Below are 18,828 nucleotides of genomic sequence, written 5' to 3' on the forward strand. Positions count from 1 at the left end.
AAGGAGTGTTCCTGGTGCTAAGGCACCTAGCCCTAGCTTCATGCATTTATGGCAATCTCAAATAAATAAGACTTTTGAGGCTAGGGGTTTGCAGCCACATAATAGAAAAGATGCTTGAGTTTCCCTCCCTCCCCTAGCAATGCTAGTGTTTTGTGTGACTGTGAAGATATGCTAGCAAGCTAACAATATGTTTTCTAAGAAGTCTGGTAGCCATTGTTAGGATAGCAGACTTCAAATCAACTTAAATTTAGATATAATAGATAAACTATTATTTAAATCATAATGAATAGAAATCACTGCCTTGTACAGAGGCATTTATGCTGAACATAGAAGTACACTGGCATTCTTCTTCTATGAAATGCAACTATAAAAAAGATTAGCTATACATTTAAAGTGTCTTATTGGTCTGAAACGGATTATGTACATTAAATCTTCTGTCAATTGTGTTGGAGTAAGAAATAAGGAATATATTTTCATCTCAGTGCCCTGGGTGTAGATATTCCAGCTCATATAGAGAATAAAAATACCCAAATAAGACAAAATCTCACTCTATATGTTATTAAAAGTTTTAGATTTGTTTTTATAACAACCGATGTTTTCTTTTGAAATTACAAATACAAAGTTAACCTACTTCTTTCTAGTAATAGAACTGAAAATATGTATAATTAGGAATAAAAATTTTAGCTTTACCTTAATTTTAAAACTTGATTCCTAGAGGCTATCCATTTAAATATAACACAGTCCACATTCATAAACATTTAAGTATAATCATATCACACATACTTTTATAATGATACATACTTAGGATATATTTTTCAAACCTATGGGAAAAGTTTCTAACTATCGGGGATTACCAAAATGATGTTTAGTGTTTTTTACCAATTTGATAGTAACTGCTCTATAATTATCTGGAAAAGATCTACTGATCTTATCTAAATCTGCTACAATTATCAGCATGACAGACTAGTCCCATTTAAATCAATATTTTCCAATTAACATCAAAAGTACAAGGTTGATGTAATACCCCTTCAGAGCAACAACATACCTGGTAAAGGTTTAATTTGCAAAAAGAGCAGCTTGCATTCTCTTGGTTCTTACCAAATAAGCCATTTGGGTTTATTACTAAAGACCAGTGAAAAAAAGGTCACTGTATCATTTTTGATTCCTGTCATTGCAGTTAAGGACTAAGGAAACTGAAATTCCCATATGTACAGTTGTCTTAAAGGATCCAAATATTCCTGCAAATCTTTGAAGACAGATACTACAAACCTTCCAGGACTTGAGGCAAACGTGCAGTGTGATCCTGCTAAAAGTAAGAATGGGCTCCTATGCCAATCGACTGCAACGGATCGCTCACTATGCTTGCAGATTAAGTGTCAGGGCAAAACACTTCGAGTCTGTTTTATAATAACATTATAATTCTTTTCTGATCTTTCTTTTGAAAAAGCTTCCAGGTGTCTAACAACTATCTGCAAACCATATTCTTATGCTACATAACTTACATCTCAAAATACTAAAAACAGATTAATAAATTCACTGTTAAATGATTAGACTAATTAGACTGAAGAATCATCCCAATTTTCTTTTTAGGCTTTATCTTTATAAAATAGATTTTAGTCTTTCTTAAAAACATAAAAGTAATATGACATCATTGTTCTGATAGGTTCAAAGTGCTTCACAAATATGCTAACAATTCCAAAGACTGTGGGTAGCAGGACTGTCATCCCTTATTCTTAGATCCTAACCTTTGGCACATCAAATGTAAACATCTATTTTAGCTATCTATATAATAACATGAGCATTATCAAACACACTCTTGAATTTATTACATGTATTTTTTAAAAAGCAATTATATTCTAATGCAAAGTAATAAACAAAAGAGCCTGAAATATATTAGCCTGTTAAATTCTATTTGTGCATTTCTTGGAGAAAAAAGTGTGGGGGAATTGAATAATGAAAAAAAAAATAAAGGAAGTATTTTTTTGCAAAAAGCTATTACATTTTTCTCAGAGTTTGTGTTCAAATATATTACATAATCATGTAGGCTCCTTTGGATTATATAATGGCTGGACTGTTAAGCCTGCCAAACTCCTGAGTTGTACTTTGAAAAAAATTATTTTAAGCACATTTGGAAAACAATGAACAAAACAATATCACATCTAAAATTTAAATTAGTAAAATGTAATAAAAATCTTCATAGAACAATAGGAATAAAGAACAAAGAAATATAAATCACAGAGATTCAGAGCAATGAAATTTGACTCCTACAGAGAAATAATTTCAGGAAATACCTGAAACTGAACACCTAAAGGCACAGAGACACAAATGAATCATGTAAACTATTTTCCCTAAAAAAATATCTAAGTGCAATATGGACTTGCATTAAAACATGCAATGACGGTCTTGATAAAAGTTAAGAAAAATAAAAAGGTTTACAGTGATCTGTGTTTGTGAATTGCCTGAAATCTTTCCTGAGGATAACTTAGAGTCTATACATAAGGACCTACGAGGTAAGATTACCAAGAGTTGTTTTCTATGTCTTAGAAACTGTTTCCTAGCCTTCTAGCCTAAAGCTATCCTAATTTATATAAGAGGAAATATTAGAATGTGATTCAAGGCAGAGTTGGGAGATGACCTCTTACCAGAAGTCCCAGGATATGGGAAGAGCATATGTGTGTAAGGATTTGGTATGTATACATCATAACAACAGAGAAAGGTATCGTAATGTAGGATTCAAGAAAAGGACGAAAAAAAAGATGATGCAGGGATCCTTAGATCTCAAAGTGGCAAATATCTCTGTAACTGACTCAAGAAAGGCAGAAGGACACTTTAACTTCCTCTGTCCAATGATAATCAATTCTGCTTTAAAGACCTTCAGAGAGATATTTTTCCTGTTTACAAACCTTTACTACCAAGAAACTCTTACAGAACCCAAAATTTTCATGTTTAAGCTCATTTCTTTATTAGTGGACATTGAGAGGATATGAAAAACAGTCTGCCATTATTTCCCTTATTTATTAAATGAACAAACATTTACTTAATACTTGGTGCTGGTGGTATTTCTTGGTATTCAGCTCGTAGTTGAGTGGGAGGAGGTGTGTAATTAGATTATTATATGAGATAAATGCAACAGCAGAGATATGTACAACATATTAGAAAAAGATATAGGAAAGAGAATTAACTTTACTGCTAGGAGCCATGACAGAGGTGCTCATAGAAGTTAGTGGAAACTAACAAGAGAAGAAGGGCATTTCAGGGAGAAAACAAATGCTTGACAAAGGAACAAAAGAGTATGCCACATTCCTTCTGTAAGCAACTTAGCAGAGTGGGACTATAGAGTGAAAAATGGGAGAGAGGTGAGAGATAAGGCTAGAAAGGGAAGGAACAGGATTTGCAATAACCCCGTATGAGACTGTGTTGAGTACATGCAAAGTTTATTCTTTTGGGTAAGCAGGAGCTACCAGAAGGATTTTGAGCCTTTGTATACTCAAATTAGTATTTAAATTATTTCCATTTTTCTCTTCTTTATATTTTATAAGTCTATCTTTCCTTATAAGTAGATCTTTGCTTTCAATCCTGTAACACTTCTGAATCCTCTGTAAGTTCACACTCTCTTTGCCCAGAACCAGGTACAACTCTCAAAAGGAGGTAACCTATACTGAGTACATGGCCATTGTCCCATGAGCTACTCTAACATTAATTAGTAAAATAGCTCTGCTCATTCTTCTTGGTATTCATCAGAGGGTCCTAAGTTAGTTATATAAAAACAAAGCTCAGAAGGATAAAATATAAAAGTTCCTAAAGAAGTCCTAAATCAGTGGTCTCTTAAGAGTAAGTAACACTAAGCTCTTCAGTAAACTGCAGATTTAAGCTCAGTTTCTCACTTACTCAAGGCTGAGGTCACTCTTCAGTAGCAGCCTTTTTTTCTTTTTTAACTCATGGGCATTTTCAGTTTAACTAAAAACACAAAAAGCAGTGGATAGCAACAGGTATATCTCACCTCACCAGCAACTTGACTCTCAATACCACAACATACATTATGAAGGGCAAGATAATTTACAAAAAAATTTCAGACCATGATAAATTAAGGCACAGATTAAAGAACATAAGCAAGTGAACATAGTAGCAATCAGTTCACTAAATTAGTTGCTAGCTCTTTTTTTTTTTTTGAGTTAGACCTGCTTTTTATTTACCAGAAGTCTTTTGATCTCTCCAGAGTGAAAGGGATGCTGACACTGAAGTGAGATGGCATTAGTCATGGTTCCCTTACCCCCTTTACTGTGAACACCTATTAATTTGAATGTCACACAGGGGGGAAAAAAAAAAACCAGAACAGAATTTTGCCTCTATTTTAAAAATGGAAAAACAGATCTAGAGAAATTAAGTAATTTCCAGTTTTAATACCAAGTAACTCACATTCAATTGCTCCAGAGATAAAATTGGGCTTTTCCCCTTTTTCTCTTGTCAGCCAAGTTGGCCATAATGCTTTTCTAAATAATGGACAGTACTACCAAATAATTCCAACCTGTATGTGTAAGAGCTACCTAGAAATGATAAAGAAATACTCTAATTAACAAAACAACTATGTCCTAGGAAAAGATATCAACTTAACATCAATTTACATACCAAACTAAAAATCTGAAAAGTAATGGCAAGGTCTCACTTCCTCTGTATTTGTGAAACTGGACTTATCTAACATTTTACATTCTCATTCTTAAGTTATTTCAATATTAGCTATAAGCCCCACAGAATATCAAGTGTCCAAACTAGAGCAATAGTCCTAAAACGTACTATTTAGTTCATGAAATTGATATTCTTCACAGCACATCTGTATAGGGCTTATCTGAACAATGAATAGTAGAATGTGTAAGAAAGAGTTTTTAAGTTGAGCTTAAACTGCAACTGAGTAGAGTTTGCATCGATATACCCATGCCATTTCTCTTCTTACAATGTGACTTTAACATTCCTCCCCTTGAGTGGTGCAGTTCACGTCTCCACTCTTTAAGACTGCGTGAACTTTGTGTCTGTTTGGGCCAACAATATAACAAAGGTGATGCTACATGATTTTTAAAGCTAGATCCTAAGAATGCCACATACATCCGCCTTACTCTCTTGGTACACTTGTTCTTAAATCCAGCAACCATGCTGTGAGGAAGCCCAAACTAGCCCAAGTGGAAAGACCGCATAGAGAGGCCATATGTAGGCGTCCCAACTGACAGTCCAGCAGAGGGCCTAGCTGAAAACTAGCCCCAGACATCGTAGAACAGAAACAAACCATTGCTAGTGTACTACTCTAATGCTTAACTCACAGAATCTGTGACCATAATAAAAGAGCTGTTTCATGCCAATAAGGTTTGTAGTTTTGTTTTGTTTTGTTTTTTTTTAATGCAGCAAAAGATAACTTGAAAGAGGCAAAACATCTATGGGACTATTTAAAGCAGAGTTTTATAAGCAATAGAGTGCAACTTTGCGAAAGTGGGAAACAAATGCAACAAAATGACCAGCCTGGCAGGAAACGAGCTAGCTCTGCAGCATAGAGCTGCTCTCTCTGAGAAAAACAAATATAACAATTAATACAAGGATATAAAACAACCAACCCAAGTCACACCAGTGGCAGTTAAAGGCACAATAAGGTATTTTGTGAGATACCATGATTATTATTCATCAACCTCAAACAACAGTCATTGAGAATTAAATGTCTTAATGTGAATAGGACTGCTATTATTGAATCTGCCATTTATTTCATACCGAGGCACAAACTAATATCAACTATAAAAGAGGAGTTCTTTCTAGGTCTCTCTCCGTAACACACACACACACACACACACACACACACACACACACACACACACACTTAGAGATACTGAAACACAACACCAGTTTACTAGTTTAAATGGTTAAGTCTAATGGGGTATGCTAAGAAAACAATCTGCTAAAAAAATCTTTTTGGGTCCTCCAAATTTCCTCAATTTAAAATATTTACCTTAGCATGTCACATTTTCAAAACATAAAGATTAAAGGGGAAAAAACCCTTTTAATAAGCCATTCGTTATACTGTCTCTTAAGGATAGATATAAATATTTTGATGATTTTCTTTCCTGTCCTTTTCCATGCATATATGAAAAAGTGTCTATTATTTCAAAATGGAGTTCCTATGCCAGATTCTATTCTACAGTTGTGAGCATATGCACACATTCTTTCAATATTCTTTCAAAACATTGACTAGATAATTTTAATGGCTACATAATAGATGTGTATTTTATATATATGTTTTCACCTATTTGATCATTCTATTTAGAGCAATTACCATTTGATGAAAATCTGCATATTTATCTTTGTCAGTAAAATTATTGGGTGAAAGAAAATGAATTTCTTGATTATTTCTAGTTGCTTTCTAGAAAGGTGTGGCAAGTTACATGGTACCAGCAGTGTAAAAGAGTATCTAACTCAATAAAACATCACCTCCATCATGTTTCTTAAAATCCAAGATATATATTTTACAGACATAGTAAAATGTCACAGACATTGAATAAGAGCTGCTTTAGTAATTAACTTCTGATGTTGAAGTCACACTAATATAATTTAGCTAAAAGTTTAAGTTTTATTTGGGAAATAAAAATTATAAGTAAAATTAGTAGTGCCTTAGAAGAGATAACCAATAAAATATTTTTTGAAAATTTGAAATAGAAAATAAATAATTTTAATGAAAGAATAAACAGCTTTAAAAGTCAGGACACTTGAATTCTAAGCCTAGTTCGCCACTGTCTTCAACCCTAGGTAAATTTACACACCCTTTCCTAACTCATTTTCTTAATCTCTACTATAGATAAAACAATAATATTTACTCCTACTTTACAAGGATGTCAAAAAAAGAAGGAAATACAACACAATGCTTTAAAAATATAAGCTCTGAAGTCATTTATTTAGGTTTATTTAGGCTCTGTTTTTAGCTACGTGACTATGGGCAGTTCATTAATTTGTGTGTCAGTTTTCTCAACTGTAAAACAGGGATGATAATACTTAACTCACTGTTGTAGAAACTGAATGAGAAAATCCATGTAAAAGCACTTAGAATCCCACTTGACACACAGGAAGTACTCAATAAACATTAGATGATAATTATTAGGATATGTGCAAATTTGCACATAGGTAAAGTATTGGTTTTAAAAATCTACTTGGCAGACAGATTATTTAAATATCAGGTGTTTTGATTTTAAAATCAACACACTTTTAAAACTATAAAGCTATAAGTTTTCCATAACTTTTTAGCACCTGAAAGAATTATGAAACAAAGTTTTTCACAAACAATATATAATATTAACAAAATAACTTTCTTTTAAAAAAGAATATTCTTTCTGTGGCTCTTCACTTGATTAGATCTTTCTTACCCATAAAATCTTAATTTAAATGTCCTCTCAAATTATTCCAACCTATTCAAATTATCCTCTACTAGATCATGTAGTTTTCACACGTATGTATGTATGTATGTATGTATGTATTATGATCTGTCTCTTCCCATCAGAATGTAAACTCCATGAGGTAAGACTTTTCTATCATTCTGAATATACTCAGTTCAAACACTGAACATCTGGAAAATGTCCAAATCAATGAATTGATGATATAACAGATGGCTAGGCACTGAAAGAGCTGGCATAAAGGCTACAAAATTTCTTCCTAAAAAAAATGGCCCTCTAGATTAGTGTTTGTCATTTTTATAATGACCCACAGTTAAAAATACATATTACATCAAAATCCACAGAACTAAAACAGGTTTCACATAAAACTACTACGCTTACTATGTGTGCTAAATTCTGATATTTTCTATTCCATTTTATTCTATTCCTTTTCATTTAAAATAAAATAATTATTGTGGCCCACTAAATCGATTTTATATCACGTTATTATATAAAGACCTGAAGTATGAAAAACAATGCTAGAGGTCAGGGTTATTAAGCTGGTATCTGAAAAGTATTTTTAAAAGTATGCATGGGAAGGAAGAAATAAACTATCTTTGTTCAAAGATGACATGATCATCTATGTAGAAATCTAAAAGAATAATAAATAAATAAATAAATACATAAAACCTCTCCTGGAACTAATAAGCAATAATCAAGATCAAGATTGGAGAATACCAGGGTATTATACAAGATAACTGCTTTCCCATATCTGGCAATGAACAAGTAGAATGTGGAATTAAAAACACAGTACCATTGATATTAGCACCCTCAGAAATGAAATGCTTAGGTATAAATCTAACAAAATATGTACAAGTTCTGTATGAAGAATACTACAAAACCCTGCTAACAAAATCAAAGAAGAACTAAACAAATAGATATTCCATGTCATGGACAGACTCAATATTGTCAAGATGTCAGTTATTTCCAACATGATCTGTAGAATCGATGCAATCCCAATGAAAATCCCAACAAGTTATTTTGAGGATATAGACAACTGATTGTAAAGTGTATATGGAAAGGCAAATGACCCAGAACGGCCAACACGATACTAAAGAAGAATAAACTTGGAGGACTGACACTACCTGACTTCAATACTTATCATAAAGCTACAGTAATCAAGACAGTTTGTTATTGGCAAGAGAACAGACAAATAGATCAATGGAACAGAACAGAGAGCCCAAAAATAAACTCCCATATATATAATCAACTGATCTCTGACAAAGAAGCGAAAGCAACACAATGGAGCAAAGACAGTCTTTTCAACAACTGATGCCGAAACAACTGGACATCCACATGTGCAAATATAAATCTAGATACAGACCTTAAACCCATCACAAAAATTACATCGAAATGGACCACAGATCTAAGTGAAAACACAAAACTATAAAATTCCTAGATAATATAAGAGAAAACCTAGATGATTTGGGGTATGGTGATACCTTTTTAGGCACAATCCATGAAGCAAATAATGGAAAAGCTGGATTTCAATAAAATTAAAAACTTCTGCTCCACAAAAGACGATGTGAAGATAATGATAAGGCAAGCCACAGACAGAGAGAAAATATATGCAAAAGACATATCTGAATCATGAAAGACCCCAAATACCCAAAGCAATCCTGAGAAAAAAGAAAAAGGCCGGAGGTATCACTCTGCCTTTCTTCAAATTATACTACAAAGCAACAATAATCCAAATAGCATGATACTGTCAGAAAAAGAGACACACAGACCAATGGAACAGAATTGAGAGCCCAGAAACAAACCTTTCTATATATGTTCAAAAAATTTTCAACAAAGGAGCCAAAAACATACAATGGAGAAAGGAAAGCCTCTTCAATTAATGGTGTGCGGAAAACTGGAAAGCCACATGTGAAAAAATGAACCTAGACTGCTATCTGTCACCAAACCCAAAATTAACTTAAAATGGATCAAAGATCTAAATATAAGACCTGAAACATTAAGTTGCATACAAGAAAACATAGGTACTAAACTCCTGGACCTTGAATTTAGAAAGGACTTTATGAATTTGACCTCAAAAGCAAGGGAAGTAGAAGCAAAAATAAATGAATGGGACTATATCAAACTAAAAAGCTTCTGCAGAGCAAAAGAAATCATCAACAAGACAAAGAGGCAACCAATTGAATGAGAGAAGATATTTGCAAACAATATCTCCGATAATGGGCTAATATCCAAAATATACAAAGAACTCATACAACTCAACAATAAAAAAACAAACAATCCAATTAAAAAAATGGGCAGAGGACCTGAACAGACCCTTCTCCCAAGAAGACATATAAATGGCCAAAAGATACATTAAAAGATGCTCAACTTCACTAGCTATTAGGGAAATACAAATCAAAACCACAACGGGATACCATCTCACATCTGTTACAATGGCTATCATCAACAGAACAAGTAATAACAAGTGTTGGGAGAGGTTGTGGGGAGAAAGAAACCCTCATTCACAGCTGATGGGAATGTAAATTGGTACAGCCACTATGGAAAACAGTATGGAGGACCCTTAAAAACTAAGAATAGAATTACCGCTTGACCCAGCAATCCCTCCTCTGGGTATTTACCCAAAAAACTTGAAAACATTTATCTGCAAAGATATATACACCTCGATGTTCATAGCAGCATTACTCATGGTGGCCAAGACATGGAAACAACTGAAGTATCTTACGATAGATGATTGAATAAAGAAGATGTGGTACATATATACAATGGAATATTACTCAGCCATAAGAAAAGATAAAATACTGCCATTTGCAATAACATGGATGGATCTTGAGATTGTCATGCTAAGCAAAATAACTCAGCCAGAAAAAATTGAGAACAATATGATTTCACTTATATGTGGGATGTAAAACTGAAAGCAACAAATGAACAGGACAAACAAGCAGAGACTCATGGACACGAACAACAGTTTAGTAGTTGCCAGAGGACAAGGGAGGTCGGGGAGAGGTAAATAAGGCTAAAGGGTTCAAATATATGGTGATGGAAGGAAATTTAACACTGGGTGGTGAATGCACAATGCAATATACATATGATATATTATTGAATTGTACACTTGAAACCTACATAATTATATTAACCAATGTCACACCAATAAATTTAATTTAGAAAACTGAAATTAGAGTGTGTGAAACAGAATAACCTAATAAACTGTTAAATGTAAAAAACCCCAGCACATCTGATAAGACTGTTATCCAAAATATACAATGAACTGTTAAATCTCAACACTAATAAAACAACCTGATTAAAAAATGGGCCAATGACCTTAACAGACAACTCTCCAAAGATTTACAGATTACCAATAAGCATGTCAAAAGATGTTCTACATAACATGTCATCAGAGAGATGCAAATCAAAAGAATGAGACACCACTACACACTAATAGAATGGCCAAAATCCAGAACACTGACAATACCAAATGCTGGCAAAGATGTGGAGCACAAGAACCCTCATTCATTGCTGATGGAGATGCAAAATAGTACAGCTACTTTGCAACACAGTTTGGCGATTTCTTATAAAAGTAAACATCCTCTTACCACATGATTCAGCAACTGTGCTCCATGGTATTTACCCAAAGGAGTTGAAAACTTATGTCTATACGAAAACCTGCACATAGATGATTATAATAGCTTTGTTCATAATTGCCAAAACTTGGAAGCAACCAAGATGTCCTTCAGAAGGTGAATGGACAAATAAACTGTGGTACATCCTGACAATGCGATCTTATTTAGTGCTAAAAAGGAAATGAGCTACTAAGTCATGAAAAGGAACAAAGGAAGCTTAAATGTGTATTACTAAGTGAAAGAAGCTAATAAGAAAAGACTACATACTGTATAGTTAAAACTATGACAGTCTGGAGAGGCAAAATTATGGATACAGTAAAATTATCAGGTTGCCAGGGGTTGGGAATGCAGAAGGGGATAAACAGGTGGAACACAGAGGATTTTTAGGCCAGTGAAAATACCCTGTATGATAGCATAATGATGATACATGCCATTATACATTTGTCCAAACCCATAAACATCAAGAGTGAACCATAATGTAAACTATGAACTTTGGATGACTATGATGTATCAGCATAGGTTTAGCATTTCCAACAAATGTATCACTGCAATGGAAGATGTTGTTAAGTGGGAGGCTATGCATGTGTAGGTACAGAGGTATACAGGAAATCTCTGTACCTTTCCCTCAATTACACTGTGAACCTAAAACTGCTCTAAAAAAAAAATCTTAATTAAAAAAAAAAGCGTGCAGTTTTATGTGTATGTGAGTTTGGTGTTAGGGCAGAGTTGTTACAGTTTTCAGATTCATGAAGAGGTTTGTGCCTCCCTAAATCTAAGAGCTTCTATTACTATATGTTCATTATTGTATGTTAAGTACTACACAAAAATATATATATATAAATGTGATTTAATATAGGAATGGCATATGGAAATATGTGACAAGAAAGAACATTGGCTCTGAAGTCTGATCAGGCTCAGGTTCAAATCCTAGATTCATCATTTACTGACTCTGCAACCATGTACAAATTACTTTATCTATCAGCCTTAGTTTCTTTTCTGGAAAGTAGTTTAAATATCTACTTCATGGATTAAGTAAAATAAAAATTATGTAGAACATCCATTATAATACCGGGAATATATGGTAGGTATTTAATAAATGGTAGGCACCATTATTTTATATTCTAATATTTCCAACAAAATTAACTTCCATGGACAAAATAAAATCTTAAAGTACAACTAAATTAAAAAATGTAAATTAACAAAAAATAGATTATTCATGCATATGTAGAAATTATATTCCAGGATCTTACTTTCCCTCATAGGCAACACTGCTATGTAGGAATAATTACAACATATTCCTCCAAGTATGACTTTATAAGTTCAATAAATGTACTAAGTACCCATAATTACACAAAGTCTGTGGAAAAAAATAATTTAGCAAAAATATAAACAAATTTCAGTGAACAACTATAATTTTTAAACCAATGTTCCTCACATCACTTAGCTGCCTGTTGCAGAGTGCTGTGGCTGCGTTGGCATTCTGCTTATTCCCTGCCTTTAAAGCTGCATCTCTTCTTGCTTGCTCAAGCAGAACTCTTGCTCTCTCTTTAAGTTCTTCTTGTCGAGATAACAATCGATGCTTAAAAGTAAAGATATAGAATTAGAAACCCCAAAAACGAAAAAAAAAAGAGCATGTCATATAAATTTGTAAACAAATTAATGGTTATACAATCTGTCAAAATAATAAAAGTCAGGAATAAGATTGTACTTTTATGAGATTATCTACAGAAAATATGACTAGAAAACGTGGAATGAATACATAAGTCTTGACGTACAAGAAATATCTTTACTGCCTAAAATTGGATCAAATTTAGTTACATTTTTATTAGAACGTATTCTCAGAAGGTATAAAGTTGATATCTATACTATATACATTCTTCATATTTGCTAATCCATAATGTATAATCTGGCAAAGACATTTTTAAAAGTTCTCACTTTTATTTTTGTAGTCTTATAAAATTGACAACAAGGTATGTTCCAGATTTGTATGTTGAAAGATATCTGTGACAATCCTTTAAATTCTTGACAATCAACATTTACAGAAAAATCAAAGTGATCATATTTTGCTTAAAAAAAAAGTAAAACTGATTTTCTCTATTGCTTACCTTCCTTACAAGAAAACAATTAAATATATTAGATTTGAAAGAGTATTTTCCTGGATTAACTTGTAATTTTACATTATATTTTTTGATAATAATAGGTAGTAACCATCAATGGAAATCGGCTCTTAAATGGTGGCATTAACTTGAAGCACAAATACCTATACTGTTTATAGTTTAAATTCCTTTTTTTCTACTAAAGTGGCCACCTTCTGGCTTTAGAGGGCTATTACTATCACTGTGATATTTAATTTCTTTTACTCCCCTTTAATTGCTTAATTTTGGTTCAATCAGAAGTATCATTCATGGTCAAGGAAGAGGTGAACCAGAAAACCTATTACTTTATTTGGTATAATATAAAACTTTACTAAAGATTTATCATGTATATCATTTTTTAGTCTCTTTACCACCTTTATATTTTAATATAACAATTTTAAACCTTTGTCTATAATCTTAAGCAAGAAAAGATTTTTCTTAAAGAGTACAATTCAGTGGATTTTAGTATAGTCACAAGGTTGTGAACCATCAACACTAATTCCAGAACATTTTGATCACCCAAGGTTTTAAGAGGATTAAAAAAAAATTCTTAACTTAAAAGATACAATTGAAATGTATCAGTGATAATGATAGATTCTGAGTTCATGTTGATAAGACATAATAGAATAAAACTGGTCATTGCATTTGAACTGGTTACAAGTCAATGCTTTCTCAAAAACAGACAATATTAATTAAGTGAACATTGAATTTGCAGTCAAAATATCAAGCTGTTAATCCTTCTCCCACTAATAATAAGTAATGTAAAACTGAACAGGTCACTAAAAAACTATACTGCATTCCATTACATGATATTAAAGAATTTGGAGTCAGATAGACCTGGGTTCAAATATTAATTCCATCACTTAACTGTGGGCAAATTACTCAACCTCTCTAAGCCTCAGTTTCCTCATTTATAAAATGGAAATAAAAATAGACCAACTCTTTTAAGTATATTGTAAAGATTAAGTGACATTGGATAAATATTAACTATATTTTAAAAGAGGGTATATCATCTTTCACATCTCATAGCTCTAAAATTTGCAATTACTTACAGTAGATCATCTTTAAGATCCCACTAGTTCTAAATTCTGTGATTCTATAGTCTGCCAGGGATTTCTATCAGCTACATAGACAGTGAAAAACTGCTCTAGTCTTTAAAGCACATAAATACAATTGTTTTCCTGATTATAAATGCAATCCATATTAATAACAGAAATTTAGAAAATATGTAAAAGTAAAAAGAAGAAAAATAAAACTAATTGAAGGCATCATACTCCCTGATTTCAGAATATATTACAAAGCTATAGTAATCAAAACAGTATGGTACTGGCATAAAAACAGTCACATAGATATACTGAAAGTCAATTATAGTTTTTTTGTTTTTTTTTTTAAGCAGAAGTTAAATAATAGACATATAGATGAATGGAACAAAATAGAGAGCCCAGAATTAAACCTACACATAAATGGTCAATTAATTTATGACAAAGGAGGCAAGAATATACAATGGGAAAAGAATAGTCTCTTCAATAAATAGTTTTGGGGAAATTAAACAGCCACATGCAAAACAGTGAAACTAGACCATTATCTTACACCATACACAAAAATTAACTCAGAATGGATTAAAGTCTTGAATATAAGACCTGACAGCATCAAACTAGAAGAAAATAAAGGCAGAACATGCCTCGATATTGGTCTTGGTGATGATTTTTTTGGATTTGACACCAAAAGCAAAGGCAACAAAAGCAAAAATAAACAAATGGGACTACATCAAACTAAAAAGCTTCCGCACAGCAAAGGAAACATTTACGAAATGAAAAGGCAATGTACTGAATAAGAGAAAATGTTTGCAAATCATGTATCTGATAAGGGGTTAATACCCAAAATATATAGAGAACTTATTACAACTCAATAGCAAGAAAACAATCCAATCGAAAAATGGGCAGGAGATCCAGACATTTTTCCAAAAAAGACATAGAGATGGCCACAGGTATATGAAAAGATGCTCAGCATCACTAATTATCAGGGAAATGCAAATCAAAACCACAATGAGATATCAACTCATATCTGTCAAGAATGGCTATTACCAATAAGACAAAAAATAAGTATTGATGAGGATGTGAAGGAAAAGGAACCCTCGTTTATTGTGAAAATGTAAACTGGTGCAGCCATTATGAAGAACAGTAAGAAGCTTCCTCAAAAAATTTGAAAAAGAAATACCATATGATGCAGCAATTCTGTTTCTGAGTATTTATCTGAAGAAAACGAAAGCACTAACTTGAAAAGATACAGTTGTCCCTTAGTATCCGCAGGATCTCTCTGAGTGCCAAAATCTGCAAATCCTCAAGTTCCTTATACAAAATGTCATAGTACTGGCATATAACTTATGCATACCTTTTCATATACTTTAAATCATCTCTAGATTACTTATAATATCCAATACAATGTAAATGCTATGTAAATAGTTGTTATACTGTATTGTTTAGGGAATAATGGCAGAGAAAAATATCTGTACATATTCATTATAGATGTGACCACTGTAGGCATAACAACACAGTACATGCCAGCAACAATGCAATATTTTCTCAATATTTTTTAATAGCGTTGGTTGAATCTTTAGATGCAGAACCTGTTAATACGAAGGACTAACTGTATATGCATCCCTACGTTCATTGCAGCATCATTTACAATAGCCAAGATATGAAACAACCTGTGTCCCTCAATTGATAAAAAAAAAGAAAATATGGTATATATATACAATTAAATATTATTCAGCCACAATAAAAGAATGAAATTTTGCCATTTGTGACAACAGAGATGGATCCTGAGGGCATTATGCTAAGTGAAATAAGTTAGAAAGAGAAAGATAAATACCATATGATCTCATTTATATGTGGAATCTAAAAACAAACAAAACCCCACTAACCCCCTCCTCCAAAAATTCAAGCTCACAGATATACAGAACAGATTGGTGGTTGTCAGGGGCCGAAGGTGAGAGGTGAGTAAAATGATGAATGGGGTCAAAAAGGTACAAACTTTCAGTTATAAAATAAATAGATCATGGGGATGTAATATATAGCATGGTGAATAATATTATATTGCATATTTAAAAGTTGCTAAGAGAACAAATCTTAAAATTCTCATCACAAGAAAAAAAATTTTTTGTAACTATGTATGGTGATGGATTTTAACTAGGTTTATTGTGGTGATCATTTCTCAATGTATACAAATACTGAATCATTATGTTGTATACTTGATACAAATATAATGTTATATGTCAACTATAGCTTAATAAAAAATAAAATAAAAATAATTAGCAATGCTAGTACCCAGATATAATTACTGCAGAATCATGCTTTTCTTCCATTTAGTTTTCTATTGTGAGCACTTTTTCATGTCCTTAAACTTTTTTTTGAAAACATGATTTTAAATTGTCTACCTAGCACTCTATTAATATGGATGCATCATACTTTATTTAACTTGTCTTATATTATTGCATATTTAGGCTGTTTATAATTTTTCATTATCATAAACAATGCTTTTATGAACATCTTTTACATAAATTCTCATATAAAATTCTGGTTACCTCCTTAGGAAAAATTCCAGGAGGTTGAACATATGAAATAAACACTTTTAAGGGACTTAATATACATTGCTAAATTGCCTTTCAGTAAAGCTCACTGCTTTATATCTGAGCTATGATTATTCTTAGTACTATTATGGTAAAAAATAAAGATACTGTAAGCATAAAGTTTATGAGCAAAGACTTTGGAGTCAGACAAGGTTGGTTTTAAACTCAAACTTTAGCACTTATTATGTGATCTTAGGTAACTATGTGAACTCGTTTTCCATATATAAAATGGAAAACCACTATAGGCTGTAAAGTTTAAGAGAGATGTGTAACATATAATACAGTAATCAAATATATAAGCCACTCAAATGGGCAACATTATGACTTTGATAAACCTACACAGCCTTACTAAACAATCAAATTTCCTCTAATCTAATGCCATTATTAGACTTATTATTATTTTATGAACAACTAAGAAAAAAACAAACACTGTCCATTAAACTCTAACATACCATCAATTATAAGTAACATCTTGATTTCAGATAAGTTAAAATATGAAAAGATGTACATCTTAGAATTGATAAAATACAGTATAAAAAAAGATTTTTAATTGTTAAAATTTAGGTGCTATATACAAAATACTATGAAGTATTAGCACTCATATTACAACTTTCAGTGTCAGGCAATGCTTTTGCCAAAAAATTTTAATTTACCATTAGCAAAATTCTGACCAACAAATAAATGGCCAATAAACAAACATATATAAGTTATAAATAGATGCTGCTTCTATCATCATATGGATTTACTGTACATCACTTAAATCACCTAAATAAAATCATAGCATGATAGAGTTTAGAGCTAAAAGGGCTCTCGGAGATGATTTCATTTAACATATGTGGAAAATAAGGTTTAAAGAATTTAAATGGCAAGTTAACATGTCACACTGGTAATCAATGGCAAAGCCAAGGAGAGAACCCAGGTTTACTGATTCCCAGTCCAGAGTATTTTAAAATTTTAAACCTTAATCAATTTCTAGATTTAACGAAACACATTTACTTTAAAAATCAGGATTATAAGAAAAATCTATATTGGATATTAGAATTTAGGCTCACTGAATTCTGCAACTGTCAATCACTAGATGTTCATTGTTTATCTACTATGTTGTCCTATCATGTCACTATCATGTCCTGAAAGCTGAGGTACTCAGAACCTTTGTTTTGAGATTTTTGATTAGAAGAACAGGGACTTGCTTCATTAGCTACTGTATTTTTTTGATTCTGAGATGCACATTTTTTTTTAAAACGCCAAAAACTTAAAATTAATGGCATCTTATAATCTCTGTTATACAGGTTGTAGTTAAGATAAAGTTGTCAATGCCTACATATGCATGTGCTTGATATTTCTGGTGGCATGACTGCAATTCCTTGAGTTGACAACCACTTCAGTACTGCTGGAGAATGAAACTAATTCCAGGTGATCGTTTGAAAATCTTTTGTTGGGACCTTCAGTAAAGTCAAGAAAGTACTATTATTAATAAGTATTACTGAGAAGAAAATCCCAGAGACAATGGTGGAGAAATGCTGTAATTCAGAGGTTGTCCAACTTTTGGTCTTAGAATCCCTTTTTATGCTTAAAAATTATAGAGGATCCCAAAAAGCTTTTGCTTATATGAGTTATAACTATTGATATTTGTCATTTTAGAAACTAAAACTGAGAAATTTATAAAATATTTATTAATTCCTTTAGAAATAGCTATAATAACCCCATTAGATGTTAACATATTCTAATAAAAATTACTTCAAAAAAATACATAAGAAGGATGCCATTATTTTATATTTTTTGGAAATCTCTTTAATATGTGGCTTAATAGAAGGCAGCTGAATTCTCATATCCACTTCTATATTTGATCTGTTGAGATATCACAAATAATCACGTAGTCTCCAGAAAACGCCACTGTACACTTGTGAGAGAATGAAGTGAAAAAGGTAAATAATGTTATAGTATTATTATGAAAACAGTTTCAACTCTGAGGTCTCTCTGAAAGTCTTAGAGAGCCTCAGTGGTCACCAGATCATACTCTGAGGACCACTGTT

General features: G+C 32.2%; 1 protein-coding gene across 14 annotated transcripts in view; it reads right to left on the minus strand.

Annotated features, from left to right (window-relative positions):
• Positions 1-18,828, minus strand: part of EHBP1 (EH domain binding protein 1) — a 308,435-nt gene that overhangs the window by 72,652 nt on the left and 216,955 nt on the right. For all 14 annotated transcript variants that reach the window (XM_039887026.1, XM_039887034.1, XM_039887027.1 and 11 more), the window contains one exon: positions 12,468-12,611. In XM_039887026.1, coding sequence (XP_039742960.1) covers positions 12,468-12,611 — 144 coding nt within the window. The remainder of the gene's footprint in view (positions 1-12,467; positions 12,612-18,828) is intronic.

This window comes from Pteropus medius, unplaced genomic scaffold (assembly GCF_902729225.1).
Source record: "Pteropus medius unplaced genomic scaffold, Ma_sr-lr_union100, whole genome shotgun sequence".
Taxonomy (NCBI): domain Eukaryota; kingdom Metazoa; phylum Chordata; class Mammalia; order Chiroptera; family Pteropodidae; genus Pteropus; species Pteropus medius.